This window comes from Delphinus delphis, chromosome 9 (genome assembly GCF_949987515.2).
Source record: "Delphinus delphis chromosome 9, mDelDel1.2, whole genome shotgun sequence".
NCBI classification, from domain to species: Eukaryota; Metazoa; Chordata; class Mammalia; order Artiodactyla; family Delphinidae; genus Delphinus; species Delphinus delphis.
The window spans coordinates 67,408,027-67,421,812 of record NC_082691.1 but is presented as its reverse complement, the minus strand read 5'-3'; the positions used below and the strand labels follow the sequence as shown (position 1 = coordinate 67,421,812).

Below are 13,786 nucleotides of genomic sequence, written 5' to 3'. Positions count from 1 at the left end.
TGGGAAAAACAAGAAAGATAATCAAGGGTACAGATGCTAACAACATTAAAATAATCCTTAAAGTTCATCGTCATTTGAAAAAAAAATTTTTTTTTTTTGCCTCATTTGTTCTGTTTAATAGGCCACAGATAATCCTCAGACCAAAATACAACGTATGGCTATTTTCTTATTATCAAACAAAAGTAGTAGGTATAACTTTCAGGAAATAATTAAGGTGCATAAATGTAATAGAATAAATTCATTTTCTTCACAGATGTCAAATTAAAGATGATCACTAACAAATAAAGCTTCATGCAAAGTCTGCTTTTTCCCAACCAGGCCTAAAGAGGAAAGCAGCAGGGGCAAGAATACTTGTTCCTAGCAAACAAATACACCAAAATTATAATTAACAAATTCTTCAAGCTACCAAAATCTGTGAGGGAAGGAGGATGGAGGACGATAAGAAAGCAAGAGAAATTACTAAATGGCAATCTAACAAGGTCACCTCAGGGTTTCAGGTTAGTGAAAAGCAACTTCTAGAATATGGTCTATGATCAGTATAAGCAGCCCAATTGCTTATATACCCTTCCTATCTCCAGAATTGCTTACTAAACTTTTAACAATAAAATGACAACAGAGAGCATCATATTGTAAATATTATATTTCTCTCACTCACAAGGGTGTATGAGATATTTACTAGTTTTAATATGTATCCATAGGATTAATACTCATGTGGAGTATAACACGGAAAAGTGCGGAACTAAAGAAATGTCTATCTGAAAACAAAAGCACACATTTCTTAGGATTTAAAAATATTGCACATAATAAGGTTGCACAGAAATTACTGGCTGTTTTTATAAACAGAATGAGGTATTAGTCAATCTCTAAAGATGAGGGCAAAGAAGAAAAACCACACACACACAAAAAAACATAAATCCATACTAAAATCTAGAGCGTCAACAATTAAGGAAGAAACGTGAAAATATGTGTAAAATAGCTATGATTTCAACACTACAAAATCATTAGCCAGGGACCAAACATGTAACAAACTCTGGACAATGTTAAGTTTTCAACTTTCTTTGAGTCTAAATGACTATGAGCAATACAATCATTTCCTTCACTCAAATTCTTCTGCATGGTTCTCTGGTAAATATTAAACCATACCTTTCTGAAGCTTTCAGTGGAAATTAACCAAGATACTGCTTGCTATCCTTTGCTGAACGACTCAATTATACAGTTTCACATATTTTGTGACCCAAGTCAGAGATGCTACAGAGCATGCAATTTTAAATTAGCAAAGGTTTCACTGCAAAAAAAACCATTCAAGTTCACACAATTTAAATCTACAATAACTTTTAAAATTTAACCTTTAAATATTTATCAGGCAAACTCATTTTTTCCTTGGTAATAAAACTGGTCATGTTAATAAGCCCAAGGGCAGGTAGAGAAAAAAGACCAGGCAGAATTATAATATCTTTTTTTTAAAGAAACTTGCCTAATCAAGGAAATTAATAATTAGCTATTTCTCTACTAACTGAATGTCGCTGAATTTCTCAAAAACAATTTAAATATATTTGATAGCTATATCAAGTTAAGTGAAATCATGCACTTGTCAAAATAGTTCACAAAAAATTGGTTCTGCATCAAAGATATTGAAGAAGAGTCAACTAGTTGGGTTTAAAGAGAACAGAAAAAGGACAAACTACTGCCCTGAACAGTCAGTGTATGTAGTAACCATATTTCCTTTTCGTTGAGTGACAGTCCTACAGTGCTTGCTAGATCCATGGAAGCTATTTTCAGTCTGTACTGTATGTCGATTGGTGGTGGTGTCAAAACCACTAAAAGAAAACATTTTCTCCATATCTTCAAACATGTCATCAAACAACCCACCTCCAAAAGAAAACTCCTGGAAATGGTGCCTTTGTCTACTGGAACCATCCTGGCGTGCCTGGAAGTGATTTTCAAAATGCTTCTTGGACCGAGTGTTTTGGTTTTGACCAAAAAAACCAAAGTCTTTAAATAAGTCATCAAAATTGAAGTTAAATGACTGCTCAAAAGGACTTCCACTAGCTCTTTGTCCTTTACCATTAGTAAAAGCACTATGTCCAAGTGTATCATATTCTTTTCGCCTATTAGCATCTGAGAGTGTTTCATATGCTGAAAGAAATAAAAATACTTTAGTAATTGAAAGTAATCAAAATTACATATACCCAAACCTCTTAAATTTATTTTATGAAAGTATTTCACATCACAAATAAAACCAAATGCTACTAACATAAAAGTTAGAAATCACAAAAGGCAAATACTTTGTCTTATTCACTGCACACTATCAGCAGTTAGCACAATGCCTGCCTCTAGTAAATAACCAATAAATATTTGATAAATGCTACTATTAATACAAATAAATATGGGAGCAACAATTTCAGAGTTATTATTTGTGCAAAATCATCACTTGTATGAAAGAATTTAATGAGCAAATTCAGAGGAATTCATTTTTCACTTACTAGTTGAAGTAAATGTTTAACTCCAACTCCCTACTCAGTTACCTCCACCCACCATTAATTACTAAATGCTCAAGAGATGCAATTTGTTTTAGAATTAGTCTTAAGGCAAAACTTGTTTCATACTTTTCCTTTAAAGACAAATGTGGCTTTGAGATGTAGACCAAGTGAGGAAGAAAAAAGACCAAGGCATTTTAGAGTCTATTTAATCTTTTTATGATTAATATTTTTATATTTAATCTCCATAATTCATAAAAACTTTCTTAAATTAATTCATAAGTTTTGGGTATCTAAAATTCCTTTTGACATAGAAACAATAAGCAACTTTATAAATAACAAAAGAATGAAATAATACATTTTCAGATCTGAATGCCAAAAAAAAATATACTTCCACACATCCAGGATCAAAATATGTTATAATAGCCTTGAGAATCTCACTCTCACTATATTCATGTGTAGATCCCACTCTCCCTCCCGCCTCCACAAAACCTTCAAATACATACAAACTTCTTAGGTATCATTCACCTTTACTAGTTAATATCTGCAAGACCCTGAAGATAGTCATTTACGTACCTTCTGCAATCTCTCTGAATTTTGCTTCAGCATCAGGACTCTTATTTTTATCAGGATGGTACTTCATGGCCAACTTGTGAAAGGCCTTCTTGATTTGGCGCTCTGATGCTGACTTTGGCACACCTAAGATATCATAGTAACTTTTTGAGGCCAAAATTAATTCAGTTATCATTAAAATGCAGATTGCAAAGATGAAAACTGACTGGGGAGTAGCCATTTCTAATATCCTAAAAAAGAAAAGAAAAAAAATATTATCCATGGAACTAATCTTAAGATTCTTCTTTTAAAAGAAACTGAATGAGCTTTTAGGATTCAAAGTATACTAATGCAGTATCAAAATGTTAAGCATATATAGTGTATCTTGTATCTATTTCCATGTTATTTCACTTATACAGGCTGCACTATCCCTAAATTGGTTGTAATCTTGAGAGCAAATATAATTCAACCAAATTAAGAAAAATCTTTCTTGGCTTTGCCTTTCCACTAACACTCTGGCCATAAACACAGTAGTTACAAAAATATAGCTTAAAATGATCTCAATATCTCAATCTTCCCTTCTAGAATTCATATTCTAAAGGGATTTTTTAAAAACTTTAACTTACTGGTAAAAAAGTATATTACCAAGGTAATCAGCCCAGTATATCTAAATTAGCAGTAATCTTCCCTCCCTAAGAAACTTTCAGTTTTCATTTCAGCAAGGTGAGCCAAGGATTGCACACAGAGAATCTCAATATTACATAATATTGACAACGCAACACAATAGAATGTAATCTCTCTTTTTTTATAACTGTAAGATCCCAAATATTTAACAAAAAAGCATGGATAAATGAGTTTTGTTAAAAACTCATAATTAATAGAATTTAAGATTTCTGCGAAGGCTGCCAGAAAAATGAACTTTCATAGTTTGTACTTTAGATAAGGTAAATTCTTTCTAACTTCTCAGGAGTCGTTAAAATGTTTCTCTAACCTTAAAGAAGTTTGAACCTAGAATTCAACTGAGAATTTTTGAGAGTACAGATTAAATGACTTGGGATTCAAACGACCCTGTTTGTTGAACACCGTACCACAGGAGTCCTTAAGAACCTAGGATGACACAACAGCGGACGAAAGACGCTCTGGTTTGTGCAAACTGCCTGCGTTCCTCTCCTGTTGGCCTGTTCAGAGCGTAATTAGCAGATGGATTACTTCTTCCCAGAGAGTCACTCACAGTCACGCGAACCAAGGATCAAATACGAACTCCTGGTTTAAAGAACACAAACCAAGCGCGTACTGTGACTGATCCCTAGTCAAAGGGCGGGTCTAAAACTGACAGGGAGGCATCTTCCCAGTTTCACAAACCTTACTCCACAGTTTCAAGTTGAATATACCATACTCTCCTAAAAGACGGACCGTTGCGTTATACTGACTCCTCATTCCTGAGAGCCGGCGGACGTCAAGCCTGGCCCTTACTCCCCAGAGCCAGTGGCTGGTTGGGCTGGACTCGCCCTGTCAGACCTTGCGCCGCCGTCCGGTTGTCCGCGGCTCGGGGTCCAGCTGCCCGACACCCGAGAAGGCCAGCGGCACAACCCCCCCAAAAAAACCGCACTACACTGTGCTTAGGCCATCTCCTTTCTCCTATTCTCTTCCTCAAGAACACCAGGCAGCCCGAAGCCCTACCAGCGACCGTGGCGGACACCAAGGCCTAAACCCCCTCCCGGAGACCCCGGCCTCATCCCTCATTCGCACCCTCCAGCTGCAGCTGCTCCTTCAGAGACCGGAGGCGCCGGCGGTGCTGACCAGCTACTCCACAAGGCTGCGCGGCTTGGCCCCCCCAACCCCGGCCTCCGTGGCCTCCGGGAGCTGGTGCGCACCCACTGCTGCCTGTCCACCGACCTCACACTCCTGCCGTCGCCGCCGCGTCCCCTCACAGCCAACTCCCCACAGGCGGGCCGGCCGCTGCCCGCGCCACCACCTCAGGAGGAGACCTACACGAAACGCTTTCCTATTGGCTCCCGCCTCCCCACCTGACCCTGGCGCCCTACGCGCACGTGGAAAACTGTTGTTGCCGCTCGGCCTGTGCGTCACTTCCTGCCCCAACCTCCGAAAGGGCCGTACTGAAGCCGGCAGAAGCGGAAGTGAGTCGAGGGTTGCACCGTCTTTCCGTTCCGCCCAGCCTGGCGCAGGCGCAGTGGCTCCGGCGGCCTGCATCTGCGGCTCCGCCTCAGCGAGGAAGGCCCGCCTGTGCCTGTCGGCGGCCCAGGTCTCCTGTGCCTCGCCGCAGCGATGCCCCGCTATTGCGCAGCGATTTGCTGTAAGAACCGCCGGGGACGAAACAGTAAAGACCGGAAGCTGAGTTTTTACCCGTAAGTTGTCCCTAACGCAGAAGCGTCAGCTTGCCTCTGGGTCGCAGTTCTGTGGCGTTTGGGGTTGGGGTTTGGCGTATCTCCTGTCAGCTCTATAAATTCGGCCTTGGTTCTGCGGTCGTGTTCGGCCCCTCCGCGGCGCGAAGGCTCGAGTTCAGTTTACCTGGAAATGTTCTGACGTTTCTAGGGAGGTCGCTGGGCGTGTGGCGAGGCGTTGGGGCCTGTTGGAGTGTTCATAGGGCGCCTAAAGCAGTCACGTTTGCGCGATGCTCCGTGGTTTTCAGGGCGTTTCCCCACCTCCCCGGAACTCATCTCATTGACGACCTTAACCACCACTTCAGGTGCATCAGACGTGCCAAGTGGGAAGGTGCACTTAAAGTTAACTTACACTTCCAGTGAGTTAGGTCGCATAGTTGTTATTTAATTCCACTTTCTCCTGACGAAACTGAGGGCTTTGAGAAAGGTTAGGTAAGTGACCTTGAAAGTTTTTTGGCAGACCCAGAATTATAACCTACCTCCTGCTCAGGGCTCTAGATGCTCTCCATTCGTTCAGAGAGCAGGGTAAGTCAGGGCTAACAGGTTTTTCCCGCCCTCCCAACGTAGAGCGTTACTCTGAAACCTTTCCTAAGCAAGGAAGCAACTGCTTTTTTTTTTTTTTGGTGAAAGCGAAAATCTTGTTCGGGCATCAGTACCTGTTAGACCTAACTTTCCTAAAAGTGAAGTGGCAGAAAGCGAACTTTGGAGAAGTGGAGAATACCTGTATTCCAAATTACTGCGGCCACGAAATATTTTCGTGGAACCCGAGAAGTACCCATTTTTATTTGGAAGAATAGTGAAGCAGTATTGTGTAATAAGTAAGAGGCCAGACTCCAAAGCCAGACTTAGGTTCAAATACTGGCTCCACTACTTTGTAGCTGAATAACTGGCCGTAAATTATTTAACCCTTCTAGCTAAGACCTCCCATCTGTAAAGTGGAGACACTAGTAATACCTAATTCACACGTAGTGTGTAAAGACATAAAATGGCGTTTGGCACTCATAACGTGCTTAGTGTTTATGAAAGTCAACGTATTTATGTTATTCTATTTGCTTTATTTCTTGTATTTAAAAATAATTAATTTAGCCCTAACCTGGTTGTCTTTAACTTTCTTTGAATTTTCACTAGCTATTTTGTGAAGCTTATTTGACATTAGACCTAAAGCTTTCTGTTCACTAATGACTCAGCTGCTTTTCATTATCTTAACTAATAAAAAAACTGATAACTCCAAATAATTCACACCATGTGGCAATATTTCCAGGATTATCTTCCTCGAAGCCCTTCCACAAGTTGCAAAGAGATATTTTAGGGGGAGAAATATATGCTAGTATATTAATGGCTCTGGCTCTGAGGAGGTTTGTAGCAAAGGATCATGTTGAGCTTGATTTAACCCCATATTTCCTTGGCCTTGGATTTGGGAGCGTCATAACCTCAGACTAAAAATTCTTTTAATCTTTGTGGACTGCGTGGTTACTATTTTTAAGGAGTGAAAAATAATAATGCCGGAGGAAGACAATTATAAAGAATTTTTTCCTCAAAATGAATTTACTGAAAGTGGAGTTTTTAAGTGAGTTTTTGAAATTTCATGTGTAATCAGCAAACTAAACATTGAATTAGTTTTATTCCCCTAATAGCACCAAACTTGAAGAATTGAATTTTCTCATGCTAACACTATAGCAAGCTACAAAATAAATTTATACTAATTTGAGAATTCAGTGAATATATGCATATGGTGACCAGTTTATACCAGTGATTATTTTATGTTTTGGGGAGAATTAATAAGACAGAGAAACAAAATTACCAGTCAAACAAACTGAACCAATGTAGAGATACTAAGTTGTTCCAGAAACATATTCTAGGAGAGTTCTTAGAGATTTACCTGTTAAGAAAGCATTGCAATACAATTACCAATAAAGACATTCACAAAGTGTATTTTTTTAATTGTTTGATAACATATAGGTACAATAGAAATAATTTACAAATGGCATCCATATACATGAAATTACATTTAAAAAATCTTTTTGTAAAAGGCATATTCTCATTTTAGCTATAACAGAAAAGGTATAAACTTATCTCTGGATAACAGAGTTCCAAGTCCTCTGAAAAGAAAATGCTTTTTGCCATTAAGTGCCTTTTCTCGTTAGGCCTATCATACTTATAACCTAAGTCATTGATATATGTAAGGTTAAAAAATTTTCAAGCCATGTATGAATATTATACCTATGGTAAAAACTTCCAAAGGTAGATAATCTGAGTTTTCCACGGAAGGATATCAAGGTTAAAAATTATTTCCTACAAAATACCCAGACTCTTTTCGTCTAGCATCTTACAAAGTTATCAATATTTATTTTAGAAAATCGTGCTACTACGAAGCATAAATGGTTGTGATTGGGAGGAATGTATAACAGCTGCTTTTTGTATGAGAACCTTCTATGTTACTGTTTTTTGGTTTTTTTGTGTTTTTTTGTGTGTGTTTTTTTTTTTTGCGGTACGCGGGCCTCTCACTGTTGTGGCCTCTCCCGCTGCGGAGCACAGGCTCCGGACGCGCAGGCTCAGCGGCCATGGCTCACGGGCCCAGCCGCTCCGCGGCACGTGGGATCTTACCGGACCAGGGCACAAACCCGTGTCCCCTAAATCGGCAGGCGGACTCTCAACCACTGCGCCACCAGGGAAACCCTATGTAACTTTTTTATAAGTAGGAAATTATTATGTAGTATGTGTCTTGGACTGTATTCTTGTAAAATCTTCAAAAGAAGTATAAATCACTGTTGTTTAATTCAGTTTAACTCAAACCTGATTAGACTGGTAGAATAAAGTTTTCTGTCAAATTCTGCCATTAGTCCAGTTTTACCCATAAAACACATTGTAGTACGTTAAAGCCAACTCTAAAAATCCAGGTTACTCAGTACAGGAAGAACACGTATAAAGAGCTGTTTTACTTTTCTCTATCTTTTCTGTTTGTTTCATATTATAAAATATCTGAGTCTGTCCTTTAACACGTTTAGTTCTTGTGTCAATTTCTCTTTCAGAACTTGAACACTTGAATTTTAGAGTTCCCAATCTACCAGCTGTAGAAGACTAGAAATATTGGACTAAATTACAAATGGGTAGAATAGAGGCTGATTCTAGTAAAGAGAATGGAGGATTAGAAGTTTTATAAGATTGAGTATTCATTTATGTCAGCTAAACCATTTGTTTGAATTAACATCTCTGTATTTTAAAAATATTAATGTAAGAGCCTGAAGTTTAATACTTCTTGAATTATAGACCAGAAACGGTTTGACTTGTTATGTTACTATGAAATATATTTGAATAGGACTTTGTAGTTACAAAGCTCTTCACTAGTTCTAGGCAAACTACACAACAGAATGAAAAAGAAATGTAATCCATAGCAAATATGAATAGATTTTATCTTTTGTAGTAACAGGTTTTACTTGAAGGGACTCTGAGTTATGTATTACAAGCCACTCTTCTCAGACAAAAGCTTTGGCTACACATCTCATATCTTAGTCCTCTTTGCTGCAGAGATGATATGGTAGTAGTTGTCATGAAGATGCTGTTGTATGGTAGGAGTGGTTGTCTTGCTTTTATGGCACTTGATTGATAGGTTACCTATATGTGCAGGCCTGGAATCTGGCAAAATTGTTAAAATATAGCAAAGTTTTCCTTTTTTTACTTTCAGGTTTCCTCTACATGACAAAGAAAGACTTGAAAAATGGTTAAAGAACATGAAGCGAGATTCATGGGTTCCCAGTAAATACCAGTTCCTGTGTAGTGACCATTTTACTCCTGACTCTCTTGACATCAGATGGGGTATTCGCTATTTGAAACAAACTGCAATTCCAACAATATTTTCTTTGCCTGAAGAGAATCAGGTATTGGAGGCAGGGAGTAGGGGAGAAGGGGATAATGCTGAGCATGGTGGCAGATTGCAGGGTGGCAGGTAATCAGGTAGAGGGGATGAGAGGGAAAGGTAACTCCTGGGAAAATACATATTTGAGAAAAAGAAAAACTAATTTGTGCTTTTACTGAAAGTGTAATAATTTTTTAAAGATTTAAACCGTTTTGAAGCATAGCTTCAGAGGAGCCAAGGATAACATACATAAATTATCAGGTTAAGTTATTAACGTAAATTAATGATCTAGATATTTTACTGGTCTTGTGAGTGATCTGAGATTTTTTTCCATTATATTGATATATTGATTATGCATAATTTTTTTAAAAAAATGTTTTCAAGTATATTTTGAGCTGTTATATACTGAAAACATTTTTTTAACTGAATAAATTTGCTTGGCCAGTATACTGCTCATAGTTGTACTGAAATAGCACTAACTAATAAGGGAATAAGCCTAGTAAGGACATCTTTATTAGAATTTGAAAATATTATTTTATAGGAGAAAGACCCTTCCAAAAAAAAATCTCAGAAGAAAAAATTGAAAGATGAGAAAGAAGTATGCCTAAAAGCCAAGTCAGAAGAGTCATTTTCATCAAATGAGCCAAAGAAGAATACAGTTGACACAGATGTCCCCCCTGAGCATGCAGAATTACTTGATTCATCTGCCTTGGTAAAGCCACCAGATACAAAAACAGAAAGTTTACAAAATAATGTATTAACTCTTAATCTGCTTAAACAAGATACCAGAAAATCAGAACCTACCTTGGAAACATCAGTTAGTCAAGACATAGGTATAGGTGGTTTTCACACATCTTTTGAGAATCTAAATTCTACAACTATTACTTTGACAACTTCAAATTCAGAAGGTATTCAGCAGTCTTTGGAAGCCCAAGAAGTGCTTGAAATAACTACCAATCATCTTGCTAACCCACACTTTACAAATAATTCTGTGGAAATTAAGTCAGCACAGGAAAATCCATTCTTGTTCAGCACAATTACTCAAAGAGTTGAAGAATTAAACACAAATAAAGAATCTGTTATTGCCATTTTTGTACCTACAGAAAATTCCAAACCTACAATTAATTCTTTTATACCTGCCCCCAAAGAAAAGGTGGAAATGGAAGAAGACATAGATGTTGAAGACTCATATAAGGATGTAGACAATGAGATGGAAGTTTTACAGATTGAGCATTCTTACTGCAGACAAGATGTAAGTAAGGAACATCTTTGGCAGAAAGTCTCTAAACTACATTCAAAGATAACTCTCCTTGAGTTACAAGAACAACAAACTCTAGGAAGATTGAAGTCTTTGGAAGCTCTTATAAGGCAGCTAAAACAGGAAAACCGGCTATCTGAAGAAAATGTCAAGATTATAGAAAACCATTTCACAACGTATGAAGTTACTATGATGTAGGTTAAAGAGATTTTAAAGCTGTGACTTTTATGTAAGCTTTTTGTTTGCCAAACCAAATTATATGTAAAGTGAACTTTTTCCTGTGTAAAGTTCTTATCTTAATGAAGCTAAGCAAGTGCTCTAATGTTATGAACTGCGTCCTGTTCTTATAATGCTCATTTTTGAGAAAAACTAGAGAGTTGTTGGGTAGAAGAAGTGTCATTACTTGTTAATTTTCCAAATTTGAAGTTAAAATGTAGTGAATAAATAATATGGTTAAGTCGTAAAATGAGAGAACACAAATATGGTAAACAAGAGCCCAGAATAGAAATCAGCCTCAGGAGTCAGTCTTGGTTCTACCATTGACATGTGACTTGGACAAGTTACTTATCAAGATATTCAGTCTCTAATCTGTAAAAAGAGGGCACTTAACTAGACCTCTAACATAGTCTGTTTCTTTATAGTTTCTTGCCTTTCTAATTAGATACTTTTAATAGAACAAGTTTTCTATATGATAATCTTATACTCACATAAAACTAGATGCTGGCTAGCATTTGATATTACCAACTGTTGGATTCTTCTCAATATTTATTAAATTATGTGTTGCTTGGCCTTTGCGCTATAGTTTTCTGTGTTATAAAGGAAAATACTCCAGTTACAATTTTATTCCAATTGAACTAAAATAAGGAATCAACCATTAGCCCAGTTCTTAGGAGAGGTACTTTAAACTTGAAAGAATATGTACCTTATATGTGGCAGACCATCATAATACACAGTCATTTAAGCTTCTTGACACCTTGTATTTAAGGTTATATTTATAAACCAAAAATTTCAATGAGGTTAAATTTTTTAATACTTTTTTTAAATTATGGTTTTTATCTATTTAATATGTGTAACTTTTAAAAATGTGTGCATATGTTGTTTTAAAATTCCAGAATGATAGAGTAATACTTAATGTTACACCTTCCCACTTACATGTATTTTAGTAAAAGAAATTATAGATAGGTGGTGATAACCTTGGAGAGACAAGTGGGAAAGAGAAATAATGGTGATAGAAATAAAATGAAACGTAAAAGCAGAGACATAGTCGTAGCAACACAAATGTGAAAAATAGATGATCCCTTAGAATTGGCAGTTAATATAATTAAATACGTTGCTCTTTATGGTATTAAGCAAATTCCTGTCAGCCTGATTCTTAGTTTTCTCATCTGTTATATAAAAAATACTGTTACCTATTTTGAAGGATGGTTTTTTGAATTCTGTAAGGTAGTAAATGTGGTTTTGGTGCCAGAAAATAGGAGGTGCTCAATAAATATTAGTTGACTACACAGCAAATAGTATACTAATTGTTTTGTAAATGGATGATTATTTGGGGCCATATGTCACTTAGTTTTTTTAGGCTAATAAAATTAATTAGTATATGAATGTGTGTCAGCTAATTATAAAAAGTTGATTAGTGGTGTCCTTATTGTGTGGCTATGTGTGGGGCAAAATTCCTTAAAATTTTTGCATAAATTATGTGTATATAATTGGTAAAGTTGATGTGATGTTATTTTTAAGTTGCATTTTGCTGGTATTTAAAATAAATAATATAGATGTAAATAGCCTTTTTAAGTCATTATAAAATATGTTGTACATTGCAGTTATTTTCTATTTAAAGTTATAGTTTACTCAGGAATAATTTAAACTAGTTGTGTTTCTTTAAACTACTAAATCATAAGTATTTAAGATACTTTCTTGGCTTTTCTATATTCAGTTCAGAATGTTCCCTCTAACTCAGTTAACCAATAAATTTTATTTGGGGGTTCTGACCAACTTTATTTCTTACTTACATTCTTATAGCAGCCTCTTAACTAGTAGTACCTATATTTTCAATCTCCTGCTTCCATATTTTCCTGGACTCTGCTATCAGCTTTTTACCTAAGCTATAGATCTAGCTGTATCACCTGCACACCACCTAACTTTCCTAGCTGAGAAATCTGTAATCACTCTTTAATACCTACAGAATTAAGCAAAACTTGTTACTATCATGTATATGATCCTCTGTGATTCTGTTCATCCTGTGTTCTAGCCACACTGGACTTCTTAGCATTTCTCAAACATGCTAGACAGGTACTTGTTTTTGTGTCTTCTTATTTTATTCTCTAAATTCAACCAGTCTGTTAAAATTGTATTTCGATTTTGTTGGAATGTCATCCCTTCTTACCAGTCAAAATTGTTTTTTCTCTTTTCCTACAGGGCTTTGTCTTATAACACTGAGCCTTGTTTTATAACACCGTAACAGTGTTTACACTGTTTTATATCATGATGTTATCCATAGCTTTCTCTTCAACTGGACTGTATGCTTTTTGAAAGCAGAATTTTTATTCACTTTTGTTTCTTTGACAATGTAATATTAACTCAATAAATGTTTGGATGAATATTTTGAATTTGCCTACTTAGAATTTCTTGGTTCTGGTCACCTAAAATCAAGAACCTTCTTAACAAATATATCCTTGATACCTTGAGAATGATTAGGGAAGGATATAGATCTTCATATAATCTTTAAAACATTCCATGTTTCCAATGGACAGTACCATTTACCAGTTATCTGCTACGCCACCTATTAACTGATTTTTGTTGTAGAAGGCTATCCCCACCACAGACTATTTGCTACTTTCTATCTGATAGTTAAAAAGGAAATAAGTCTAAGGAAGCTGTTTATGCCTACATGTCAGGGAGATTGGTAAGTCAAATTTAGAAAGACTTCATCATATAAATAATATGTGACGTTGATCTAAACATCATGCAGGTTTTGGCAATGGGCAGTAGTGGTTTTTTGTTTTCTGGCTATGCATTTCAAAAATTTTGACGTTTTAAGGATGCTTATACATAAGGCATGCATACTACTTTGTTCTTGGTTTGTAAATTAAGTTTTATAAACTTTCTTTTTTATACATAAAACCAGTTTTCTTAAAGCTACCTTTGTATTCTCTCCTGTACCTCTTGAGCCTTGAACTTTGACCTCTGCAGCAATAAAGCAGCACTTCTGTGACACACACAAGGTCATTTTTTTAAGAAAAAGGAT

The 13,786-nt window shown here is 36.4% G+C and overlaps 2 protein-coding genes across 25 annotated transcripts in view; one reads left to right on the top strand and one right to left on the bottom strand.

Moving 5' to 3' along the window:
• The window catches only part of DNAJB9 (DnaJ heat shock protein family (Hsp40) member B9), a 707,453-nt gene extending 701,930 nt beyond the window's left edge, over positions 1-5,523 (bottom strand). For 19 of the 24 annotated variants that reach the window (XR_011246618.1, XR_011246616.1, XR_011246608.1 and 16 more), the window contains exons 1-3: positions 4,779-5,012; positions 3,054-3,280; positions 1,870-2,136 (exon numbers count right to left, since the gene is read on the bottom strand). Coding sequence is in view for 5 of the 24 variants with exons in the window: in XM_060020733.1 (XP_059876716.1) it covers positions 1,870-2,136; positions 3,054-3,270 (484 nt within the window). In the remaining 19 variants the exon portion in view is untranslated. Of the gene's footprint in view, positions 1-625; positions 2,137-3,053; positions 3,281-4,778; positions 5,058-5,393 lie in introns of those variants that run through there. The other 5 variants (XR_011246623.1, XM_060020734.1, XM_060020732.1 and 2 more) reach the window with 4 other exon arrangements.
• Positions 5,247-13,361, top strand: THAP5 (THAP domain containing 5). The gene is made up of 3 exons (XM_060020728.1): positions 5,247-5,395; positions 9,114-9,306; positions 9,826-13,361. The coding sequence occupies exons 1-3, from the start codon at positions 5,316-5,318 to the stop codon at positions 10,738-10,740; spliced, it is 1,188 nt and encodes a 395-aa protein (XP_059876711.1). The 5' UTR covers positions 5,247-5,315; the 3' UTR covers positions 10,741-13,361.
• Positions 13,362-13,786: the final 425 nt, after the last annotated feature.

Coding starts and splice junctions, on each gene's coding strand:
- THAP5 (XM_060020728.1), top strand. CDS start 5,316: ATGCCCCGCTATTGCGCAGCGATTTGCTGTAAGAACCGCCGGGGACGA. Junction 5,396..9,113: donor CGGAAGCTGAGTTTTTACCC/GTAAGTTGTCCC, acceptor TTTTACTTTCAG/GTTTCCTCTACATGACAAAG. Junction 9,307..9,825: donor CTTTGCCTGAAGAGAATCAG/GTATTGGAGGCA, acceptor ATTATTTTATAG/GAGAAAGACCCTTCCAAAAA.